The sequence below is a fragment of the Dryobates pubescens genome, chromosome 10 (assembly GCF_014839835.1).
Source record: "Dryobates pubescens isolate bDryPub1 chromosome 10, bDryPub1.pri, whole genome shotgun sequence".
Classification (NCBI taxonomy): domain Eukaryota; kingdom Metazoa; phylum Chordata; class Aves; order Piciformes; family Picidae; genus Dryobates; species Dryobates pubescens.
This window is the reverse complement of record NC_071621.1, coordinates 1,371,298-1,396,160: the sequence shown is the minus strand read 5'-3', so window position 1 is coordinate 1,396,160 and position 24,863 is coordinate 1,371,298. Positions and strand designations below refer to the sequence as shown.

General features: G+C 40.8%; 1 protein-coding gene across 1 annotated transcript in view; it reads right to left on the bottom strand.

The window, feature by feature from the left end:
- Positions 1 to 24,863, bottom strand: part of PUDP (pseudouridine 5'-phosphatase) — a 90,641-nt gene that overhangs the window by 56,527 nt on the left and 9,251 nt on the right. The window contains exon 3 of the mRNA XM_054164823.1: positions 4,192 to 4,410. Within this exon, the coding sequence (XP_054020798.1) occupies positions 4,192 to 4,410 (219 nt within the window). The remainder of the gene's footprint in view (positions 1 to 4,191; positions 4,411 to 24,863) is intronic.

Below are 24,863 nucleotides of genomic sequence, written 5' to 3'. Positions count from 1 at the left end.
TAGCTCAAAGTGTATGTAAGAATTAGTTTCTTATCTGTTAGTTGAAGGTCAGCACCTGCCAGCACGGACAGAATACAGCTGTAGCTCAGAGAGACTGAACTGACTGAGATTCAAACGGAACTAAAGCTAAAATGCAAAGTTGCATTCTACCAATCTACCAATGAAATTAGTTTAGACTTCTCTTTGTTTTCATTTTTATATCAAAACATTCAGCCAGAGTGTTCCAGTAACTACCCCTTTCTTAAAGGCACAGCCTAAAACTGTCACAAGTATTTTTCATGTAGTTCAGTGTGCTTCAAGAGTTGCAAGCTCATCAGCACAGCACTATTCGTTATCTACACTTGTTCTCAATTCCCACAGCATAGCTGCTGTGAAGATAACAGTGTGACAGAGGTATGGCTGTCCACCACTTGGTGTAACTGACATTAATCTGATCAGACTATGAAAACTCCAGATCCACCTGTTTCTTTTTTGTTCTGAGATACTAAAAGTACTGTCTGCAATGGCATATTATTTTTTCACTCAGCTAAGTAAGTGGAGGTGCAAACTAATAACCTACTTCCCAATTTGGAAGGTAATTGGCTATTAATAAAGAATTCTATCGTCTCATCTACTGCTCCCTAAAAAGTACCACAGAAGCTCCTGCAGAAACTCTCTGTTAACCAAATCAATAATTTAATTTTAGTCTGGCATATCCGACCATACTGACATATCCATGGCCATACTGACATATCCATGGCCATAGAAAAAAAATGTTAAGTACTAAATTTTACAGAAGTTGGAACCTCTCCCAGCTGTGTTGCTGACAGGTTTCAGCCCTTTAGGACAATGCAAAGGTAAAATTTTTTATATCAGCCAAACAGCATCATTCCAAGTTTGGAGCTAGCTACTGATCTGTAAGTGTTACAGCCTCACAGAGCTTAGCATGGACTCATTGCCATTAAAATAATAATAGCAAAGCAAACAAGGCAGGAAATCTGTTTAAGAGTTAACGGTACAACATGAATAAAGGAAGGAAACAATAGTTAAGTAAACTAGACTGCTGGTTGAATGGAACCATTCCACTGGAAATTGAACTTTCTGGGTGTTTGTTTTTGTTGGGGTTTTTTTGGGTTGGGTTTTTTTTTTGTTTTGTTTTGTTTTTGTTTGTTTGTTTGTTTTTTCCTCCCTTTGTAATTTCTGACTGGATTCATTTGCTACTAAAACTACACTATGAAATTACCTCCCCGTGTCTGCAAGAGAAAGACAGCTGTACTTGACTTGGAAAATCATTTTCACATCACATTCTGCACTGGCTTAACTGGAGTTGCAACATATATTGTCATGGAAATGACCCACATATGGAAAATATCTGAAAGGTATACACAACTACACAATAATGATGATGAGCCAAAACCCCCAGCAACTGCTGTGAAAGAACACTATTAATCTAAGAACCCTGACATGCTTATAGCAACTGTTGGCAGCTGTGTACAACTGAGTTAGGTTTTTCTGGTTCTGTGTACATTCTGGGTTTATGTTAAACAAAAGCACACCTATATACATGTATAGGTAAACATACATAGGTATGGTTTTCTTGTGTCTAATTATTTGCTTCCCTGCAATGTAGTACTGCATTTGCAGAAACAGAAAGCCTACTCTTTTGCCCTTGAAGACAGCAATGTCAGTACTCCGACAGAAATATTTATAAAAGTAGCGCAAGGGGCTGTCCTGTCATTTTGTCGTATCATCATGGATTAATTCTTTTCTGCAATGAAATCAAAACCAGCCTTCTTTAAGATTCCTTTGGAACTGAAAATAAATCTATGAAAAACTCTCAGTCATTGTAAAATTCCACGTTAGAAACAGATATACCCTCTCCATAGATTAAATCTCGATTTTGACCACAGTCTGATGTATTGAAGCTTGTCGATCAGTTCAACTATACTGAAATACTCAAAATTCCATCCTCAACCAGAATTGTTACACTAAGGGGAATGGATGTGATATAGCCTGTCAAACAAGGAAATGCTTTGTCAATCATATCTTTGTACAACATCCATGCCATCCTTAACAATCACTGACATACCTGTCAATTACTTGATCTGGGAATTAACAGTTATAATTGTTGTCACAAACACATGCATAGCTCCTTCTGTCTCAGAAACAAGTGTTGCTTTGCTTGAGTCACTTTTTCAAACATCATTGGTCATTACTCAGCATTACTCTCCAACAAAACCAGAAAAACTTCACCTGCCTATAAACTGTCAAAAGATAGCCAGAGCCTCAGCACATCCAAGTCATCCTACACTATTAATAAATGACCATTAACTTCCACTTCCCTTTATTTACAGTCTTATACATGACCTGGATGAAGTCCATTCTTTACATTACAAGGTAGCAGAATAACTCCACAAGGATTAAATACATAAATACTCTCAGAAGTCACAAGAGCACAGAAGTATCAGATTTTAAAAATCTGCTTATCAGATAGAAGAACAAGTCAGTCTTTAAAGAAACTAAATACTAAATAGTTGGAGCCACTTCTTTCTAGATCATTAGCTGATTTCCAACCTGTTTTTCCTCAAAATTCTTGACAATTCATATGCTGCTTCCAGGTAAAGTACAGATCTTTTCTTCACAAGATAACCAGTGAGCATAAAGTATTTAAGTGAACATCAGTTCTGCTTTAGAAAATAGCCTGAAGAAAGTTATCACATGTATTTAATTGAACTAAAAAGATAATCAGCTGAAAATTCTGATGATAAACATACTTAATTGTTCCACGTAAGAATTATGCTTGTTTCTTCTACAAAAGTTCAGCTTCAGCGAGGACAGAATTCACATTTTGAACAGAGGAACAGTGCAGAACTTCATATTTTCTTTGGGTAATCTGTTCTACCACCTTGCCTTTCAAGACAGCTCAGCCACATTATCTAATGCCTGGGCAGTTAACATCACAGTAACTCCTCTCTGTACCTCCTAACATTTCCACCCAGTCTGCTCATCTGGCATTTTTTAAGCACAGACTAGGTTTTTTTTGTTTGTCTTGTAAAAAATATTGCTGCAAAGTTAGTCTCCAAAGACTGATGTGAAAAAATTAAATCCACATCCCTCCATCTTTGTTGTTTTCTGGGAAAGTTTAACTAGGGATACAGTTTTAGGTGGGTCTAGAAGTAAGAGACAATTTGAAAAATACTGCATATGAAAGAGATCAGAGGTAACTAAATAAGTTGACTGCACAAAATATGCAAGTTTTTAAGATGCATTAAAAAATTACATATTTTTGCTGCTTGTTATTTATTGTTAACACAGCACATTCTGTAACACTTTCATCCTGTAAATGTATTATGACAGTATATATAAGCATCTAAAAAGTAAAACATTAAGTGCTGTACAGACCATCAGAACAAACATGTAACTTGCTATAGTGGCATACAGTTATTTCACTTCTAATACTTCTTTTATTCTCCTCCTTCTTCCTTAATTCCTAGTATTGATACTAGCTCCAAGAACTTTAACATTGCACAAAAAGTATACAACAACCCTAACTTTAGGGATTGCTTTTCTGGCATGGCTGAGGATTTTTCTCTAAGCAGTTCACAAGTAAATGCAACGGAATATAAAAGTGTGAGTTCACATCACAGTTAAGATTTATCCTCTTGCTTATCCTGAGGTACCTGGCTTAAGCTACTCATTTAGGCCTCCTGCTCAGTCCCTGGTAAAAGGTATGTATCTTCAGAAGGTAATGAAACTCTGAGAAAACCTCCCTCTCCATTGAAACACAGCTGGTTCAGATACCATGCTTATGTTTCAGTGTTCAGGTTAGGCAAAACTAATCCCAGCTGAAACAACCCATGGGTTCATACACTTGCCTGAACATTTATAAGTGTATTTGTGATTAAACAAGTCAAATTATGTTCATACCCAGAGAAAATTAACTTGCTGAGTTACACAGATGCCAACAACTGAAAAATTTCATGCTCATTTACCTAATCTTTTTTTCTTCTTTTAAAACACATACGGGAAAAAACCCCAACTGTTCTCTGAGTAAAATAAAGAAGATTTTGGCACCCTTTAACAAATAAAACATTTCTGTAACAGGTAAATAACAGGCAAATTTGAGTAAAACTTGCTAAAAAAGAGTATGATGAAACCGCTCTATGGAAGGCAGATTAAAGAATTCTGCCTTGGTTAGCATTTAGATCATACCTGGCATCAATTCAGCAGTATGGAATATCTCCTCCTGCTTCATTTTACTTTCACATAATAATTCTTCTTTGGTTATTGGAAGATCTAGAACATCTCGAATAATCTCTGCCCCCTCAATGGCTTTTTTACCCATGACCAATGATTTTACATCCCAGGTATAGGTCTTTCCAAAACGACCACAGATCTCTTCAAACACGACTGTATAGAGATGCTCAGTATCTGGGGAAAAAAAAAATAAAAAAAAAGAAAGAGTAGGATGAAAAGCATGTACAGCCAGGTAACAAGTCAAGTTTTACAAGGAGGACCACATTAATGGTCACAGAGTGAACTGCCAGGAGACGGGGCATAACAAAGTGGACAAAATTGCCACCCTTTATTTGCCAAGGGGAAAGCTAGACTTCTAAGATCATCTCACACCTATCTAGCTACTTCAAGATGTCACTGATGTCATGACTGAGGATCACAACAAAAAAATATCCATACCTGCTCTTTCATCATCTTTCTTTACTACACAAGTCAGTAAGCAGTGTCTTAATTAAAATTCTCTATTTATTCTCTGCACGAGAAAGAAAAGAAAGGAAATTTGGTACTTGGGGGATGTCATTACATATTCCATGTAAATTAAAAAAAAAAAAAAAAAAAGGAAGAAAGATTTAATTATTTAAGAGTGTCTTTGAACAGGAAGCTTCAGAGTGCCTTCAAAGGCACTACAGTCATTATTACAGTGCTGCTGGCACCTCTGCATTTACATGTGATTACTCAAGCAGAACACACCCACTTGTATTTCCAGGGCGTTTCCAGCAAGAGTAAACTTCAGTTTTACTGGCAAAATGCAGCCTATCAGTTTCTATTTCAAGGGTGGGTTTAGTTCTGAAACTAGTATTTTATAAAACACAAAACAGTGCAAGCTTTAACATAGATATTGTGAAAAGGACAGACTGAAGAAAGAAAGTAGAACCCATGGCTACAATATATGCAAAGGTCTGATACTTACTGCTTAGCCCAGGAATATGCTTGTCCTGAAATCAAGAGATAACTCCAATCTGAAATCAAATGAGAAACATCAAGGCCGTTTCCCATCATCGCACCTTCCATCACGTGAGCACACAGCAGTGCGGAAGACATGCTCTGCTGTCTGTCAAAGCACTCCTCGCCACGTTTCTCTTCAGTAACTAGAAGTGACATTGAGCCAAAAAATCAGCTAAAGACCCAGTATACTTGTCCAGCTAGCAGATCCTTCTCATTACAGGCAATACATGTTTTTGGCTTGTTCAACTACACAACTGAACCAATTCTTGGAACGTCCACATAACTGAGAATAACTGTGTATCAAACAGCAGTACATTCACCACAACACCAAACAGTATGTGAACTGCCACACAGTTTTGGAAACACCACAGCCAAGATAAAACACATACACCTATCCACAAACCTAGAAAGCTTTGCTGGTGGTTTTGGGAAGGAGTGAAAAAGAAGAAAATGAGAAACCAATAGCCTCTGAACAGTAAACTCAGAATTGAACAAGGAATGTCCTCTCAATACAAAGAAAAAATTAGACTGGACTACTCTCAATTTATCATTTACAGCTCCATGTCAAAAAATAAGAAATAATACATTATGACAACCTACTGAAACATGAAATAGCTTTATAAAAAAATTATTATTAAGGGAGCAATACTATATCACTGAATAAAGCATGGTGCATAGTTCATTCCCCATTCTTTATCTATCCTTACTGTTTCTTCCCCTGGGAATCTGAGACCTTCACCTTAGTTTAAACCATCCAGAACCAGTGAAAAATTAGAGCTGAAGGTTTCCGAGTTGGCAAAACAATCAAGGGTAAAAAAACAAAACAAAACAAAAACAAGCCACAAACCCAGAACATTATTTAGTAGAAAACTATCTTGCAATTTGGGACAAAAGGTCAGTCTTGTAGTTCCCTCCCAATATAATTACATTCACACTTTTGTTATTGAGAAAGCTGGTTGAAAAATGCATGAGTATGCTTACTCATAATTGCTGAAAGCACAAATAAAACCCCAGTTTAACAGAAAACCTCAAAATCAGTTATAGGAGCTTAAGAAAGTGAGGATGATTGTGGCCGTTTGATGCTGTGCCTTTAAGGAAGGGGCACACTGGCTAAATGTTTGTAAAATATTTTGGTTTTCTAAACGAATTTCATTCATCCACCCCTTCTAAACAATTTCATTGGTCGTTGGCACTGTCCATCCAATCGGAAACAATATTTACAGTTCGTGAGGCAAGGTCATGTCCGTCCGCCATGACAGGACCGGAAGGGGCCCCCACGGCGGCTGATTTAGATCAGGACCTGTCAGCTTCTATCAGGATGGCTGTAAATTCAAACACAGCTCCAGTTAAACAAGTAGCAGTCTTAAAGACCAGAGGTGGAAAGGCCAAAGCTGATCCAGGAGCTAGTGGAGCTAATGGAGGAGAAGAGCAGGAGACTGATCCTGGTGAGGGAACCTCTGCTAGGAAAGTGCCTGCTGAAGATGAGGAGAAGATTTGTCTTAGAGATATAGCTGAGTTATTGAGATCATCACAGGATGGAGATGCAGCTAAGACAGCAGCTGGCAGTGGCGCTTTTCAGCTTAAAGAGGTCCTTAGGAGAGTGACAGCAGGATTATGGGGACAAAAGGTTCACGAAGATGTGATAGATGGAGAGCAAGATGACATCACCGAATGCTCGTCACCGAGGGAGGAGATTCGCAATGTCCGTAAAGATTACCTCAGAGCAGATAAGGAACCCATCCTATCTTGGCTTGCTAGGTGTTATGATACAGGTGCTCCAGCTCTAATAGTTGGAGACAAGTCAGCAGCTCAGCTAGGAACTCTCTCAAAGGATAATGGAATAGATAGGCATCTAGCCAAGATCCTCGGTAAGGTTAATCTGTGGATACGCCTTTTAATGGCAGTTTCCCTGAGATACCCTTCCCGAGATGATCTTCCATGGAATCCTAAGCCCTGGACTACCATAGATGAGGGAATTAAGCGTCTGAGAGAGTTTGCCATTAGAGAGATACTCTATGGTGACCATGATACTCTGAATCCTGATGATATTCCTGCAGCAGCTGGTCTTGCTAAAAAGCTCATCAAACTTGCTCCTTCCAATTATGCAAACATTTTGGCAAGTAGAATTGTGGCAAGAAATTATGGTGGAGATCCTCCTACGGTTGGCCAATTCACTGATCAACTAAGACAATTGGATGATAGCATGACACGTGTTTCTTTGGTTTCAGCCATTAAAGCTCTGTCTAGTGAGATAAAGGATTGCATGAGAGAGCTGAAGGATGAAATCAAAGATTCCATATGCCAGTTGGCACAAAGAGATGATTCCAATTCTTCCTCCAGGTGGGTGCAGGTTTCAGCTGTGAGGAATAGACATCCTCCAAGGAGGTCATTCCAAAACAGGCCAAACCAAAACAGACCACCAAGGCAATCACGTAGGACTATTTGGATAACTCTACGTGATCAGTTTGGTGAGAACATGAACAGGTGGGATGGTCAACCAACTTCTAATCTTTTCAGGAGACTGAGGGAACTGCAAAGTGGCAGAACCCAGGGTAGCAATACCAGAAGGGTAGCTGTTACTTCCACAGTTCCCCAGGACAACAATGACAGCTCCAACAGTGACTCCAGTTCTAACACTGCACAGTGTGCTCGTTGCACCTGTGGAAATGTTCCCCATAATTAGGGATGCCCTGCCTCCCGCCAGGGGGAGGAGAGGGATAATGGAGATAACAGAATCTATTGGGATGTGTACATCCAGTGGCCTGGCACTTCACACTTTCGGAAGTACAGGGCCTTGGTTGACACAGGAGCTCAGTGCACCATATTGCCATCAAATTATCAGGGATCAGAGTCCATAACTATTCTGGGAGTCACTGGTGGATCTCAAGAGTTAAGTAAGGTAGAGGTTAATATAAGTCTAACTGGTAAACAGTGGAAGAAGCATACAGTTGTGACCGGACCTGATGCACCTTGTATTTTGGGAATTGATTTTCTGAGAGAAGGGCGTTTCAAGGACCCTAAAGGTTACAAATGGGCTTTTGGAGTAGCTTCTGTAGAAATTGATGGACAAAAGCTGAAGCTGTCTGCTAGACCTGAACTTTCTGATGAATCTGCAGTTGTGGGACAACACAAGATTCAGGACATTAAGTTGCCGGTTGCTTCTCAGACTGTGCATCACAGACAATACAGAACCAACCGTGACTCTTTGTTGCCCATTCAGAATCTGATTCGTCAGTTGGAGAGTCAGAAAGTCATCAGCAAAACTCATTCACCTTTCAACAGTCCAGTGTGGCCTGTGCGAAAGCCGAATGGAGACTGGCGTCTGACAGTGGACTACCGAGCCCTGAATGAAGTAACACCGCCTATGAGTGCAGCAGTACCAGACATGATGGAACTCCAGTATGAGCTGGAATCCAAAGAGGCCAAATGGTATGCTACCATAGACATTGCTAATGCATTCTTCTCTATTCCCATAGCAGAGGAATGCAGGCCTCAGTTTGCTTTCACCTGGAGAGGAATCCAGTACACTTTCAACAGACTGCCAATGGGCTGGATCCACAGCTCCAGCATCTGTCATGCAGTAATCCATGATGCTCTGGAGGAAGGTGGTGCTCCAGAACACATCCAGTTCATCGATGATATCATCGTCTGGGGTAAAACTGCTGAGGAAGTCTTTGAGAAAGGCAACAAAATCATGGACATTCTTCTGAATGCAGGTTTTGCCATCAAGAGAGACAAGGTGAAGGGTCCTACCAATGAAATTCGTTTAGAAAACCAAAATATTTTACAAACATTTAGCCAGTGTGCCCCTTCCTTAAAGGCACAGCGTCAAACGGCCACAATGAGGAAGGCACACAACTGAAATTATGCACAAGAACCTAAATGTTATAGTACTAATCCACAAAATGAGATTTTTCAATCTATTCTAATGCCCAAGCCTACTTCACTGAGATTTTTTTTTATGCTATTTTGCTATATGCCTGCATGTAAACATGTGACAAATTATTTATATGCTTGTATACCAAGCATATAAACACATGTGTATCTATACATATATATATAGATATAGATATATATATATATATATATATACAGTGCATGTGTGTACATAGCATTGTGCATTAAAGGGAAAAGCAGACTTCTAAAGAATAAAACTCATGAGTGCCAGCCAGTGAATACAAATCAACCTGGAGCCTGTTGACTTAAGGGCTCATTAAAGGGATATTGGTTCAAACCTCTTAGCAAATCAGGCTTCCCCACAGATGAGCAACAGATCTGTTCTATTCTTTGCTGTAGAATTCCCCTCATTCCTTTCAAAAGAACACCCTTAAGAAGTAAAATGGTGCCTAAATGTATCACCTTACAGAGACACCCACTTCACTGATTTCATGCATTCTCTACTAAAATTTTTGTGCCGTGCATGAAATTTCAGGGTATGTGGTGCTGATTTACTCAACCAAGCGTTAAACAGTCAGGCCCATCCAACCAAATGAAATGCTACTGTGGTATTCATGTCTTCTACCTTTTGACTGATCTATTCACATAACCAGTAACATTTAAGTTAAATTATATTGTTTCCTGGAAGTTAAAAGAAACAGCAAGTACCAAGTAACAACTACTTTAAAATAATATGTCAGTTATAAAGAGTAAGTTATTCAGTAAACCATTTTATGGAATTGATAAGCTATAATTTCCAATGACAAAGAACTAATCACTAATTACTGAAAATTAAACCTACTGCTTCCAATTTGAGTAATGATTTGCAAGTCATTATATTTTTGATTAGCACTTGGAAAAATCCACTGAAATGATCCATTATTCATTTCAGAGGAAAGCAGGTAGAAGTCTCTTTTGGAGCTTTAATTTTTACAAAATTCTTTTCTTTTTCCTCTCTTGTACTAGAATATTAATGTAAGTACACTCCAAGATACACAAATATGCGACATGGTGATAGCCTCACTAAGTCCAGAGAAATACACTGCCACTGGTTAACTCAATCAAATTGCTGTCAGTCTGTTCACCCTTCTATGGTATGAGACAACAGGAATTTAAGTTATTGCTAACAGGCTTGAAAAGCAAGTGAATTTGGTGCTCAAAAAATATTAGTTTAGAACTCTTCCAAATTGGGTATCACATATTTGCCCCTCTGGGCTTATATTACTGAGAGAATTTTTCAATGGCAGCTACTGAGGAAGCCAATTTCTTATTTTATATGCACAAAAACGTTTCACTTTGATAAGGAAGGGAAGAAGCTTCTGAAGAAATTAAAAAAGCTTTTAGTTTATATTAATGCAGCAGGCATATCTTAATGCTATCTTGTATTCACATATGCACCGCATCCTTTTATCCCCATTTAGAGGGGACTATCGCATAGGGAAGTGAAAGAAATAGTTCACAAACAAACCACAGAAACACTTCTGATGTGAAGTTGTAGACAAATACTCCACCACCAACACAAAACAGCACATAAAAAGGAAAAAGAAGTCTCTCTCAATTCTGAAATCAACTTTGAAGTAGTAGGTCATATATATGACTTAATCCAAAACATTCTAAAACTACTTATTAAACACCAACTATGTGATATCAGCTCATTAGTTTAAAAACGGAAAAGCTGTTCAGTCAGAGATGCTGCTTGATCTGCTTGCTTATGCATTCACACAGACCATTAAAAACAGAACTATGCCAACAGCAGTTGACACAGAGCCTACACAATCCCGCTTTTTGGGCAGAAACCTATGGCCAACAGAGATGTATTATCTTAAAACGTTTATGACAAGGCCTGAATCAGGTAACAGTGACACTGTCATTAGCATATGAGCTACTATACCAAGGCAATGGGATTATACAAAGACTGTTCTCATCCAGTGGAGCAATTACTAGCCCTGGGAAGAACAGATTATACCATGTTCACAAGAAAGTCAGCCTTTCACCAAGGTGCTCTCTCTTAATACACTGCTAACAATTCAAGGCAGCAGTTCTTTGACCTAAAAATTGCAAACAGGGTTAAAGAGTTTCTTTTCAAATGAGATGTTCCAAGGCACTTCGATAAAACTACCACACAGAGTAGATCACAGGATGTTAGGGGTTGGAAGAGACCTCTAGAGATCTTTGAGTCCAACCCCCTGCCAGAGCAGGACCATATAATCTAGTGTAGGCCACACAGGAATGCATCCAGATGGGTCTTGAAAGTCTCCAAAGAGGGAGACTCCACAACCCCTCTAGGGAACCTCTTCCAGCACTCTGTAACCCTTCAAGTTCTTCATGCTTAGGTGGAACTTCTGTTCTGTAGTTTACATCCATTGCCCTTGTTCTATCACAGGGTACAAGCGAGGCTGTCTCTTCCTTCCTGACACCCAGTCCTCATATATTTACATATATTTGTTAGTTCTCCTCTTAGTCTTCTCTACAGACTAAAAAGCCCCAGGTCTCTCAGCCTTTCCTTATAAGGCATATGCTCCAGTCCCTTAATCATCCTTGCAACCCTCCATTGGACTCTGACCCTTTTGAACTGGGGAACCCGAACTGGATGCAATATTCCAGGTGGGGCCTCACTAGAGCAGAGTAGAAGGCAGGGGAAGAACCTCCTTCGATCTGCTGGACACACTCCTCTTAATGCACCCCAGGATCCCATTGGCCTTCTCAGCCACAAGGGCGTATTGCTGTCCCATGGATAACTTGTCCACCAGAACTCCCAAGTCCTTCTCCACAGGGCTGCTCTCTAGCAGATCACCTCCTAACCTGTACTGGTGCAGTTTACTATTCCTTCCCAGGTGCAGGACTCTGCACTTACCCTTGTTGCACCTCATTAGGGTCCTCTTTGCCCACCTCTCTAGTCTGTCCAAGTCTTGCTGGATGTCCACACAGCCTTCAGGTGTATCAGCTAAGTCTCCCAGTTTTTTATTGTCAGCAGCCTCGTTGAGCAGACACTGCCCCCTCATCAAAGTCATTGATAAAGGTGCTGAACAGCACTGATCCCTAGGGGATTCCACTAGTTACAGCTCTCTAGATGGACTTGGCACCACTGATCACCACTCTTTGCACTCTACTGTGTAACCAGTTCCTAATCCATCTTAGTATCTGTTCTTCTATCCCACACTTCCTGAGGTTGCTCACAAGAATGTTATGGGAGACAGTGTCAAACGCCTTGCTCTGATCAAGGTAGACTACATCCACTGTCTCCCTGCATCTACCCATTCAGTTATGACATTATAGATGGCTATCAGATTAGTCAAGCATGATTTCCTCTTGGTAAATCCATGCCGACTCCTCTTGATAACCTGTATTATGGAATAGTTTGGAGAAAGGAGTACTGTTATTTAAACAGACCTGAAAGATTTATTAACATCTGTATGAGTTCCTTCACTTTTATCCAAGGAAAGAGCAGTATTTATAATGCATACTTTATTACTCCTATGATATGGCACAACACCTATTTATTGGTCACCTTACAACCATCCATAAGTACAAATATAGTCTGAATGATACAATTCCATGCTGCACTTACTTCTAAAAAAAGAATGTCATGAAAGAACAAGGTTTGCAGGAAAAGGTATTGATAAGCACTATCAAATCAGCTGCCAAGTCAAGAAGACTGAAACAAGATGAGGATTTAAAGTATTTAGTGAGAATGTTTTCTAGTATAAGTAGATCAAATCTCATTTGGGCCTAAACATAGTTTGGTTTTGGTTTGTTTCTTCTTCTTCACAGCACAGCATGTCTACTTTGAAGAAACAGGAGGGCAGAAGAAAGCTAAATGTAGGATCCAACCCAGAAAGAGTGAATGGGTACTAGAATTATTTTTAACTCCCTTGAGATACACAGGAATAACATTACAACATCAATGAAACAATTTCTTGTACATACAATTAGAAAATAAAGCAGAGAACTGAAGCTCACAACTTCAGTATGTGAGATACTATGAAGAGAAAGATAAACTTACTATCTGCTGAAGAGTGCTGTGGTAGATTTAGGCTATGCCTTTAAAAATTTTTCAGATCTTGAACAGAAAGTAGTAAAGTGTAAATAAATCACTATTGGGTGTAAAAAAAGAAAATAATGATAGTTCTAAACAATTGCATTGGAAAGATAACAGACTTAAGCCAGTAATGTAAACAATTCCTCTTCTTGCTTCCTCAGGCTGGGAGATACAAACTGGCTTCTGCTTGACCTTGGCTGCATTGTTTTGGCTAAGTTCTAACTTCTCTATTCCTTTCTCTTGTCCTTTTTATTTACAGGGAGGTAAGGGGGGCAAGAAGGGAGAAGCTATTAGCTTTCCTGGTCTTTGACCAGGGGGTCCTTGTGCTGTTCGTTAATTGTATGTACCTGTAAATATTGTAAATACTGTATTTTGTACTTATGCATTGCATTTCATTGCAGGCTGTAGTTTTGCTTGTAAATACAGCTTTCATTTGCTTCCAGCTGAGCTGGTCTGGCAAATTTAATGATGGGTGGGAATTTTCAACCCACCACAAGTGCACAGAGGAAGAGAGTGTTATGCCTTTCTTTTCATTCAATGCAAATACAAAAAACATTTGGCTCAAATAGTTTTGTGGTTTGAGCCTTTTAGCCAGATTTGGCGACGATGGAGGTTCTTGGAATCAATACGGCTGACCAATATCATCGGTACTGATCCTTTATTGTTCCAGTATTGCAGGCCTATGGCTCAGGCCTATGGTGAAAGCATGGCAGAGCAAAGCATGGAAGGAAAGGAGATAGGACAGGCAGGAAGAGAAGAAGTAGAAGTGCGTAGCAAGGAAACTGCTACAATTTATATAACTTTGGTGTGCCTTGTTGGCATGGACTCATTGGTTCCCTATGAGTGACCACACATCACACTATTGTAGATTATTGGTCCAGCTATGGATGACACGTGAGGTTTGTTGATGCAGGTGCATATCCTGTTGTCCCGAGATAACTCACTATGTTTCTAGCTACCAGCGTCTTGTTTTAGTTGCAGGCACAGCACTGTTTTGGCATATTGGTAGCTGGCTCTGCACTTCAGCTGAGCATGGCCTACCACCATGTCAGGCTCTAGGCCTGCACTGCCAGATTGCTCACACCGCTCGTTGCTGGTGTTCCCACAGAGCCTTAACTAGAATTTAAGAGCTCAAATGGCAGCAAACTCAGAATTCCTCTCTGTTCCCCCTTCCTTTTTCCCTGACAAGAAAAAAAGCAAAACACCAACAAAAACCAAGAGGAAAGAATGGAGGGGTGGGGGGAAGGGAAAATGGGAAAAATAAAATAATTTGGAGTTGGTTTGGAAGTAGAAGTTTTTTTTTTTTAACAAAATATATATATATATATATCAGTAACAGGAAAGGTTTACAAGGGTAAGGAGCAAAGATGAATACGAAAACATACAAAACCAAATTTGGATGGCCTTGTATCTCCCTCGATGCATATGGATTTCAGTAATTTAGAGAAGTGTGGCTGTGGCAGGGAAGACAACCAGGCCCAACCACGTGGCAGAACCAGGAGGCTGGCAGCAGCTGTTGGTCCTTTCGAACAGGCGAGGCAGGAGCGAAGAGGCAGATGGCCACCACAACCTCCTATTTATAGTCTTGCTGGACAGGAAGGGGGAATGGAACAGACCAACTTAGACCCAAGGGACCCCTCCTCCTAGGAGGGAAAAACCAAGTCCACCTGGATCAGGTTTCTTTTGCCCCTGGGAGAAGCAGGCTCTCGCAACCTTTCCCCCCACTTACAAAAGAAGGATGAAACAGAAAACATGCATCCCTTCCATGCAGAAGTACAGTATTAGAAACGGTTGTGGGTGAATTTAATCATTTTGTATTATTGCCTGGGGGAGAGGCAGGGGGAAACAGAAAGATCTCAGTAAAGAGCAGCTTTAACCAGTATAATCCATACAGGTACCAGCTACAGATTCCAAAATGTTAAGTCTTGAAGCCGAGAGCTTTGGTTAGGGAAAAATAAGGTCTAGTAAGAAAATTTTTACATATTTTTAAGGCTTTTTCTTTTTGACAACTTCAGAGTTACTGTAATGGGTTGGGGCAGATCCCCTCCCCACCACAGGCAGAAATAACGACTCAGACAAACGGATTGCAAAAGTGATGAAAGTTTAAATAGAAAGCAGTGAATGTTACAGAAAACCCAAAGCGCAGTGACAAAGAAAGATCCCATCCCCACCTGAGGGTGCATCCAAAACCCCCAGGGCTCCTTCTTCCCCCTCCCTCTGCTGGGCTAGTCTCAGCTGGCCAGGCCTGAGACCGCCCATCCCCCTGTGGCCTTGGGCCCAATCAGGCCCATGGCCGGGAGATCTCTCCCCCAGTTACCAAGTCTCGGAGAGGGAAGGAAAGAGGAAGTGCCAGACCCCACCGCAAAATTTATAGTGGTGCAAGGGATTATGGTAGAAATACCTAATTTCCTGAGTCCACCCACTGGGATGGACTTCTGGACACAGGAAACACCCCTGTAGCAGAGAGCACCCAGCCCAAACTACGACAGTTACTGACAAGCCACTCATGATCTTAACAGTTATTTTATATGGAAGAAATCCTCTCCTTCATATACACACACACCTACAAAAAGGCACCTCTTGTATCTCTAAACCTTTATCCAGGACTTACAAGGGTTTGTAGAACAGTGGAAATTTCCAAACTGAAATAATATTAATTTGAAATATTTTGAAGTCTGTAAAACAAACACATACCTAGAACAAAACATAATTATCATATCAGAAAGCGTAACACTACAATGAATACTTCACAGACTTTCTTCTATTTATTAAATATATTTGCAAGAAAACCAATACTGACAATATATCCAAGGAATGAAAACTACAGGATTTAGAGCACAGTCTTAGCAAAAAAAATTAACAGAAATAAACATACAAAAAGAAAACTTCCAATGCTATGACACTTCCAAAGATGTCATCAGGATTCAGCAGTTCTCTAAGAGACCATGATGTCATATGAAAACTGATGTAGATTTGCAAGTAAGTGTAAGCATTGAACTCTTAGATGCTGTTAACACAATAATGAATTCAGTTACTTCTATGCAGTCAATGATTTTGAAAGCCATAGGCTATTACAAAACCCCCAGACCCAGAAGCACTCAGATCATATGGTATTTCAAATCCTGTCCCAACTTATGTGGACTGCCTGCTCTCTCTACCACCCAGCCTTACATAGGAAAATAATGGTCTGCACAGCAGTAGTGATGCTATGGCAGACTCCAGAAAGCTCTCTTCTCACAGCTTTTCAAGGATCAGCCTGGACAGGGGTGGTTGTTTGTGACAGATCGCAGCCACTCAGAAATTTTGTAGTGGTGTAAGTGGGAGGTTTTTAGAAGATGCAGTTGTTTCTAAAGGTAGGAAAACTCAGGTAACAGGCAGGTAATGAACAAGCTGAAAGTTCTTTAAAATTTTGAATACAATTAGCTGGCAAACCCCCAAACCTATTTTTCACTCTTAAGAGGACTCTAGGTGAAACTGCCATTTTATCTCATTATCCTACAGTGTTTCCAAATGCACACTTGCAATTCCTGCTCTCTATACCAAGATCCAAAAGAGAGAAGGGGAATAGTTCAGTTCCTTTTTGGAAAATACAAAGCTATAACCAACAATACACTATGCAAAGTCAATGGCGATTTAAAGAAACTAAATTTTACAATACTGTATAATTTGCAACTGCCATATAAAACTTTAATGTTCTAGAACACAGAGGACCTTAACAGCAACACTACTTCTTGGTCTTTACTCTTAGATGCATTCATTCATGGAAAATGAAGACATTCAAATTAAAAATAGGAGAAGGATAAATATCATACAAATATGATCTATAACAATAATAACAATGCAAGTTACTAGGCAGCAGAGTAGCAACCAGAGGTACTACAACACCTTAGTGGCAGAAATATTTTCATTTTCCTGAGATACATTTCCCATGAAACAATGGTTTTAATTTTTAAAGACTAGAAATTTATTGCATGTGATACATCTTTGCGGCTCCATCTCCCCTGAGCCACAAAACAAAGAACGTTTTGTTAGTCCAATAACAATATAATGCTACAGAGAGGATTCAGTCCTAGCATAAAAAGATTCACCATTTAACATGGCATAATTTTTTGCAGTAATAGTCTTCAAGCACAATGATGATATCATTCAAGGTTTTTGTCACTCCATAGGCATGAATGGGTCTACTCTTTTGCCCTGAAGAGACAGGTCATGTATGTAAATTATAAAAACAAAACAGAATCTTTACCACAGAACAATTCATTCAAAAGAAATTATGTCTCATTGTACTCACACACTCATTAAATTCTCCTACTTCAGACCACCTGATTCACTGTAATCTCAATTATTTCATTAAATACATTATCTTCCATTTCATTCTTCCAATATTAGTGCAATTTTTTTCCTCTTCCTAAGAAATGTTCCCAAATGACCAGGACCAGCATCAAAACTCAAGATGCTTCCTCTGATGACTGGTCAGTAAACAAATAAGGGTCTATTCATCTGAATACATACTCTGTGGAAGTTTACATTACACCCAAACAGACCAGTTAAAGCAGAACACAATTTAAAAGACACAATGTTAAAAAAACATGTCCTAACATAAGCAGGCAATTTGCAGTATATGGCTGCACTGAAAGAGAACCTGAGTGAACTAATACAGCTGACAATTGTCAGCACAGCTGACAATAAATGCCCAGGAGTGAACAAGAAGGCTGAGCTCCCTGGCAGCAAACCCAGACAGTTCAGCACCTGCAAGCACAAGACTGCTGCAAAGGACAAGCACATATCCGTCCTTTGGAGAGCTGAGGTTACACAGGGTCTGCTGGAACTATTACTCCAGGTCAGAGAACACATATTAATAAGCTGTAAGAATGAGACGCTGTGTAACGCCCTATGTGTTATATAACGACAAAGGTCATGAGTAGAGATCTATGGATCCTAGATAAAAATACTGGGCTGACAAATAATAAACTGGGCTTTTCTCTCAGTTGTCCTGCATTATGCTGAGATAAACTGCATGTGAAACTTGCCAAAAAAGAACCACACACAAGGGAGTTTTCAAGAAGCCGGAATCACAGAATGGCTTAGGTTGAAAGTGACCTAGAGACAATTTACTACAATCTTCCTGCCATAGCCAGGGATACCTCTCAGCTACACTTGGTTGCTCAAGGCCTCATCCAGCCTAGCCTTGAACACCTACCAGGAGAAAGCACAGGGGACACAGGAATCCTGGGGGCACTGAGACTGCACCATGGAGACACTGAAGTGGGATTATACAGATGTGCCATGGAGAAATGTCTTTTCTCTCAAAATCATTCACGTGTGTTTTGGTTCAAAAGTCAAAATATTTATTTCCCAGAAATCCCTCAGAAGCCCAGTTTGTAATCCACGTGCTTTGGACCTTTGACATGCTGCAAAGGAAGGAGGACAGGACTGGTGCTGGCACTCAAACCTGTGCATGGCAACGGAGCAGGAACATCACCGTGGCACAAGAAATCTCTGCTTTTCCAATGTTTATTACAGTAAGAATTAAAAAAAAATAAAAAATTAGAAGTTATGGAAGAATAGCAAATACACATAGACATAGCAAACACTGATACCAGCAACAGGTGTGCAACCCTTCAAGAAGCAAAATATTGCCAAAGAAGAAGTTGTCAGCCATTGAAAGCAGAGCCAGGAGAAAAAAAAAAAATACTCCTCACTATTAATTGAAGGAAAGGAACTCAAAAGAGAGATAAAAGGAGCAGTATGGTTTTCTCTTGTCTAAGTACCAAGAAAATTTTTTGTAACAATTGGCAGTATATCAATAAATTTTGGGTCAGAACACTGGTTTTATTGTTAAAGGAGAAGAAAAGGATAAAGCAGCATTGAGAGTGTCTAATTTAGTAAGGTACAAAAATGATTTTGGTTAAATACTTCTCAGTACTCTTGTGGAAGCAAATGAAGATCAGTACAGAAATACATAACAGAAGCAGCAACAATCAGTAGCAATCTCTACACTGGCAAAAGAAAATCAGGTTGTCCATAAAGAAAAAGCAATACATAAGAAATTTAAAGGGAGAATATATTTAGCTTAATTGTCTTTGCATTGCCAGTTAACATAGCTCTTGCTCTTTAAAAAAAGCTGTAACAATACTGTGAAAATCATTATGGTCTGTTGCCAATTAATAAAAAACAAACAAATAAGTTACAAATAATAGCAACAACCAACAAACATCCTTCCCAATATCAGAAATATAAATGCCATTATTCAAGAATAAGCAAATTTAATAAGAGCAGAATTTTGCTGCCAAACTGTCCAACTGCAGACAAATTAAGGTATCCCTAAAAATTCCTCTCTCAAGAGCTCAATTAGCCAACTCACAACAAGGCTATATGAATGAACAGCAATTACGCAGAACAAGAGCTTCCAGACTTGGGCCCACAACGGCAGTGTTACTACTCCCAGTGTGCAGAATAATAAATCCAGGGTTGTTAATGTTGGTTTTCTCCTTAAGCAAAAAGAAAACTGGAATGAAGCAGCTGGAAACAGTGTTATTATAAGGGAAAATTCTATGCACCTTTTCTTTGTTTGAAATTTGGTTCCATTTATGATTGTGACCGTTTGAGGCTGTACCTTTAAGGAAGGGCTAAATGTTTATAAAATATTTTTTATTCTAAACGAATTTCATTGGCTAATTGGGGAAGGTGAGATTGTTGAACCCAGCACGGCTGGAACTTTTCGTTCAGTTTCTCTTCCTTCGCTGTTCCTTTTGGCTGGACTGCTTCTGGGCTTCTCGCCAAGAGATAAGAACTAACTCCTGTACTAGGCCTCTTTTTTTTTTTTTTTTTTCCTGTCCTGCTAACCACCCTTGTCTCCTTTTCTACCTCTTTGGGGGGAGAAGGGAGGTAGGGGGGTGAAGGGGGCGCAGGGGGAAGGCCCCCTCTGTTGGGGGTCTGGTTTCTGGTTGAGTTCATTTGCTGTATATTCCTGTATATATTGTAAAATCCCTGTATTTGTGGTGTCACATGTAATCTGCTTCCTATACATGCTTGTAAATACATAGTCTGCTTTTTCTCCGACTGGCCTAGCCGTGGTTTCTTTCTCAGTGGGGGAGGGAAAGCGGAGCCTTTCCTTTCAACCCACCACATTCCTTTTTGGCACCCAGCGTGGGGCCTGGTAATTAAGTTGATTTATTGCTTGTCTCAGCTGGAGATACGAAATGCAGGTGCTGTGGGTTTTTAAGCAATTGCTCTTTTCTGTGTGTTCTATATTGACCGACAGGTACTGTGTCGGATTGATGTTAGACCAATTAGGTAGATATTTAATGCGTAAAATCTATTTGTGGTTTATGTATAGGATCCAGCTACTATAGGAACGCTGTTTGGGTTTTTTTTCGGCTCAGTAATTATGGCAATATAATGTCTTCCACTTTGCCGATCGAGATAAGGGAGTTTAAGGTTCCAGGAGGTCAAAGAGTAACTTTAAGTGCTGGCTGGGATCCTAAGGTAATTTATTTGACATGTGTAATCCTGCTGTCGGTGATAATTAATGTGTATCTGCTGTGGGCTCTACGCAGAGAGAAAAAGATTTTTAGACCATGTTTTGTCATTAAACAAAAGTCCAGGAAGCGCAGGTGTCCCTCTAGGTCTGCCCCTGACTCCTCGAGTGACGACGAGGGAGGAGAATCTGTGTCAGAAGAAAAGCAAAAACTATTGGAAAATGTGCTCTAAATGCTACTATTGATGATTCTGGCAAGCAGCCAGGGGCGGCTCCCATTCCCAAGCTGGTGACCGGTAACGAGGCAAGGTCATTTCTGTCTGCCATGACAGAACCGGAAGGGGCCCCCACAGCGGCTGGTTTGGATCAAGACCTGTCAGCTTCTATTAAGGTGGCCATAAATTCAAACACAGCTCCAGTTAAACAAGTAGCAGTTTTAAAGACCAGAAGTGGAAAGGCCAAAGCTGATCCAGGAGCTAATGGAGGAAAAGAGCAGGAGACTGATCCCGGTGAACGAACTTCTGCTAGACAGGCTGATCCCGGTGAGGGAACCTCAGCTAGGAAAGGGCTTGCTGGAGATGAAGAGAAGGTTTGTCTTAGAGATATAGCTGAGTTATTGAGATCATCACAGGATGGAGATGCAGCTAAGACAGCAGCTGGCAGTGGTGCTTCTCAGCTTAAAAAGATCCTTAGGAGAGTGACAGCAGGATTATGGGGACAAAACATTCAGGAAGATGTGATACATGGAGAGCAAGATGACATTTCTGAATGCTCCTCCCCTCGCGAGGAATTGCGAAACGTGCGTAAGGATTACCTCAGAGCAGATAAGGAACCCATCCTATCTTGGCTTGCTAGGTGTTATGATACAGGTGCTCCAGCTCTAATAGTTGGAGACAAGTCAGCAGCTCAGCTAGGAACTCTCTCCAAGGATAATGGGATAGACATCTAGCCAGGATTCTCGGTAAGGTTAATCTGTGGATACGCCTTTTAATGGCAGTTTCCCTGAGATACCCTTCCCGAGATGATCTTCCATGGAATCCTAAGCCCTGGACTACCATAGATGAGGGAATTCAGCATCTGAGAGAATTTGCTGTTAGAGAGATACTCTATGGTGAACATGAAACTCTGAATCCTGATGATATTCCTGTGGCAGCTGGTCTTGCTAAAAAGCTCATCAAGCTTGCTCCTTCCAATTATGTGAATATTTTGGCAAGCAGAATTGTAGCAAGGAATTATGGTGGAGATCCTCTTACGGTTGGCCAATTCACTGATCAACTAAGACAACTGGATGATAGCATGACACGTGTTTCTTTGGTTTCAACCATTGAAACTCTGTCTGGAAAAATTGAGAATTGCATGAAAGAGCTGAAAGATTCCATACACCAATTAGCACAGAGAGATAATTCCAATTCTTCCTCCAGGTGGGTGCAGGTTTCAGCTGTGAGGAAGAGACGTCCTCCAAGGAGGTCATTCCAAAACAGACCAAACCAAAACAGACCACCAAGGCAATCACGTAGGACTATTTGGATAACTCTACGTGATCAGTTTGGTGAGAACATGAACAGATGGGATGGTCAACCAACTTCTAATCTTTTCAGGAGACTGAGGGAACTGCAAAGTGGCAGAACCTGGGGTAGCAATACCAGAAGGGTAGCTGTTACTTCCACGGTTCCCCAGGACAACTATGATAGCTCCAACAGTGGCTCCAGTTCTAATACTGCACAGTGTGCTCGTTGCACCTGTGGAAATGTTCCCCACAATTAGGGGTGCCCTGCCTCCCGCCAGGGGGAGGAGAGGGATAATGGAGATAACAGAATCTATTGGGATGTGTACATCCAGTGGCCTGGCACTTCAAAATTTCAGCAGTACAGGGCCTTGGCTGACACAGGAGCTCAGTGCACCATATGCCATCAAATTATCGGGGATCAGAGCCTATAACTATTCTGGGAGTCACTGGTGGATCTCAACAGTTAAGATACGAGTTGATACAGGTTTAACTGGTAAACAGTGGAAGAAGCATACAGTTGTGACTGGACATGATGCACCTTGTATTTTGGGAATTGATTTTCTGAGAGAAGGGCATTTCAAGGACCCTAAAGGTTACAAATGGGCTTTTGGAGTAGCTTCTGTAGAAATTGATGGACAAAAACTGAAACTGTCTGCTAGACCTGAACTTTCTGATGAATCTGCAGTTGTGGGACAACACAAGATTCAGGACATTAACTTGCCGGTTGCTTCTCAGACTGTGCATCACAGACAATACAGAACCAACCGTGACTCTTTGTTGCCCATTCAGAATCTGATTCGTCAGTTGGAGAGTCAGAAAGTCATCAGCAAAACTCATTCACCTTTCAACAGTCCAGTGTGGCCTGTGCAAAAGCAGAACGGAGAATGGCATCTGACAGTGGACTACCAAGCCCTGAATGAAGTAACTCCGCCTGTGAGTGCAGCAGTACCAGACATGATGGAACTCCAGCATGAGCTGGAATCCAAAGAGGCCAAATGGTATGCTACCATAGACATTGCTAATGCCTTTTTCTCTATTCCCATAGCAGAGGAATGCAGGCCTCAGTTTGCTTTCACCTGGAGAGGAATCCAGTACACTTTCAACAGACTGCCAATGGGCTGGATCCACCGCTCCAGCATCTGTCATGCAGTAATCCACGATGCTCTGGAGGAAGGTGGTGCTCCAGAACACATCCAGTTCATCGATGATATCATCATCTGGGGTAAAACTGCTGAGGAAGTCTTCAAGAAAGGTAACAAAATCATGGACACTCTTCTGAATGCTTGTTTTGCCATCAAGAGAGACAAGGTGAAAGGCCCTACCACAGAGATCCAGTTTCTGGGAGTGCAGTGGCAGGATGGACGCCAACACATTCCAGTGGATGTGGTAAATAGAGTCTCTACCATGGCAAATCCCACGAACAAGCAAGAAACTCTACGTTTCTTGGAGATAGTGGGATTTTGGAGACTGCACATTCCTTGATACAGTCAGATCGTGAAACCTCTGTATGATGTGACTCAAAAGAGGAACAGTTTCCACTGGGGACCTGAACAACAGGCAGCCTTTGACCAGATAAAACAAGAAGTAGTTCTAGCAGTGGGTCTGGGACCTGTCCGAGATGGTCCAGACATTAAGAACATTTTGTACACAGCTGCAGGTGACAATGGTCCAACCTGGTGCTTGTGGCAAAAAGCTCCAGGTGAGACACGTGGATGACCTCTTGGTTTTTGGATTCGAGGTTACAGAGGTTCAGAGGCTAACTATACTCCAACAGAGAAAGAGATTCTAGCTGCCTATGAAGTAGTAAAAGCAGCTTCTGAAGTAATTGGAACTGAATCCCAACTTCTCCTAGCTCCCAGATTACCAGTTTTGAATTGGATGTTCAAAGGCAAAGGTTCCACACCACATCATGCCACAGATTCCACCTGGTCTAAGTGGATGGCTCTGATAACACAGAGAGCTCGAATGGGAAATCTTGAAAGACCTGGTCTGGTGGAGGTGATCTCAAGTTGGCCTGAAGATACCAATTGTACTAAACCTCCAGAGGAAAGAGTAGCTCGTGCTGAGGAAGCTCCTCCTTACAATGACCTTTCTGGTGATGAAAAGAAATATGCTCTGTACACAGACGGTTCCTGTCGTCTCGTCGGGAACAAGCGAAGGTGGAAGTCTGCAGTGTGGAGTCCAACACACCGAGTTGCCGAGGTGAAGTATGGAGAAGGAGAATCCAGTCAGTTTGCAGAGGTAAAAGCTGTCCAGCTAGCTCTCCACATAGCTGAATGTGAGAGGTGGCCAAAGCTTTATCTCTGCACTGATTCATGGATGGTAGCCAATGCTCTATGGGGTTGGCTAAAGAACTGGAAGAAGAATGGTTGGCAGAGGAAAGGAAAACCCATCTGGGCAGCTGACCTATGGCAAGACATTGCTGATTGAGTCGAGAGAATTCCAGTGAAGGTGAGACACATTGATGCTCACATTCCTAAGAGCAAAGCTACTGAGGAACAGCAGCACAACCATCAGGCAGATCTAGCTGCAAGAGTTTCTCAAGTAGACAAGGACTCTGAACTTGATCTCAACTGGAAACACTAAGGTGAGATATTCTTAGCTTGGTGGGCTCACGATTCATCAAGACATCAAGGCAGAGATGCAACATACCAATGGGCTCGTGACAGATCCATAGACAT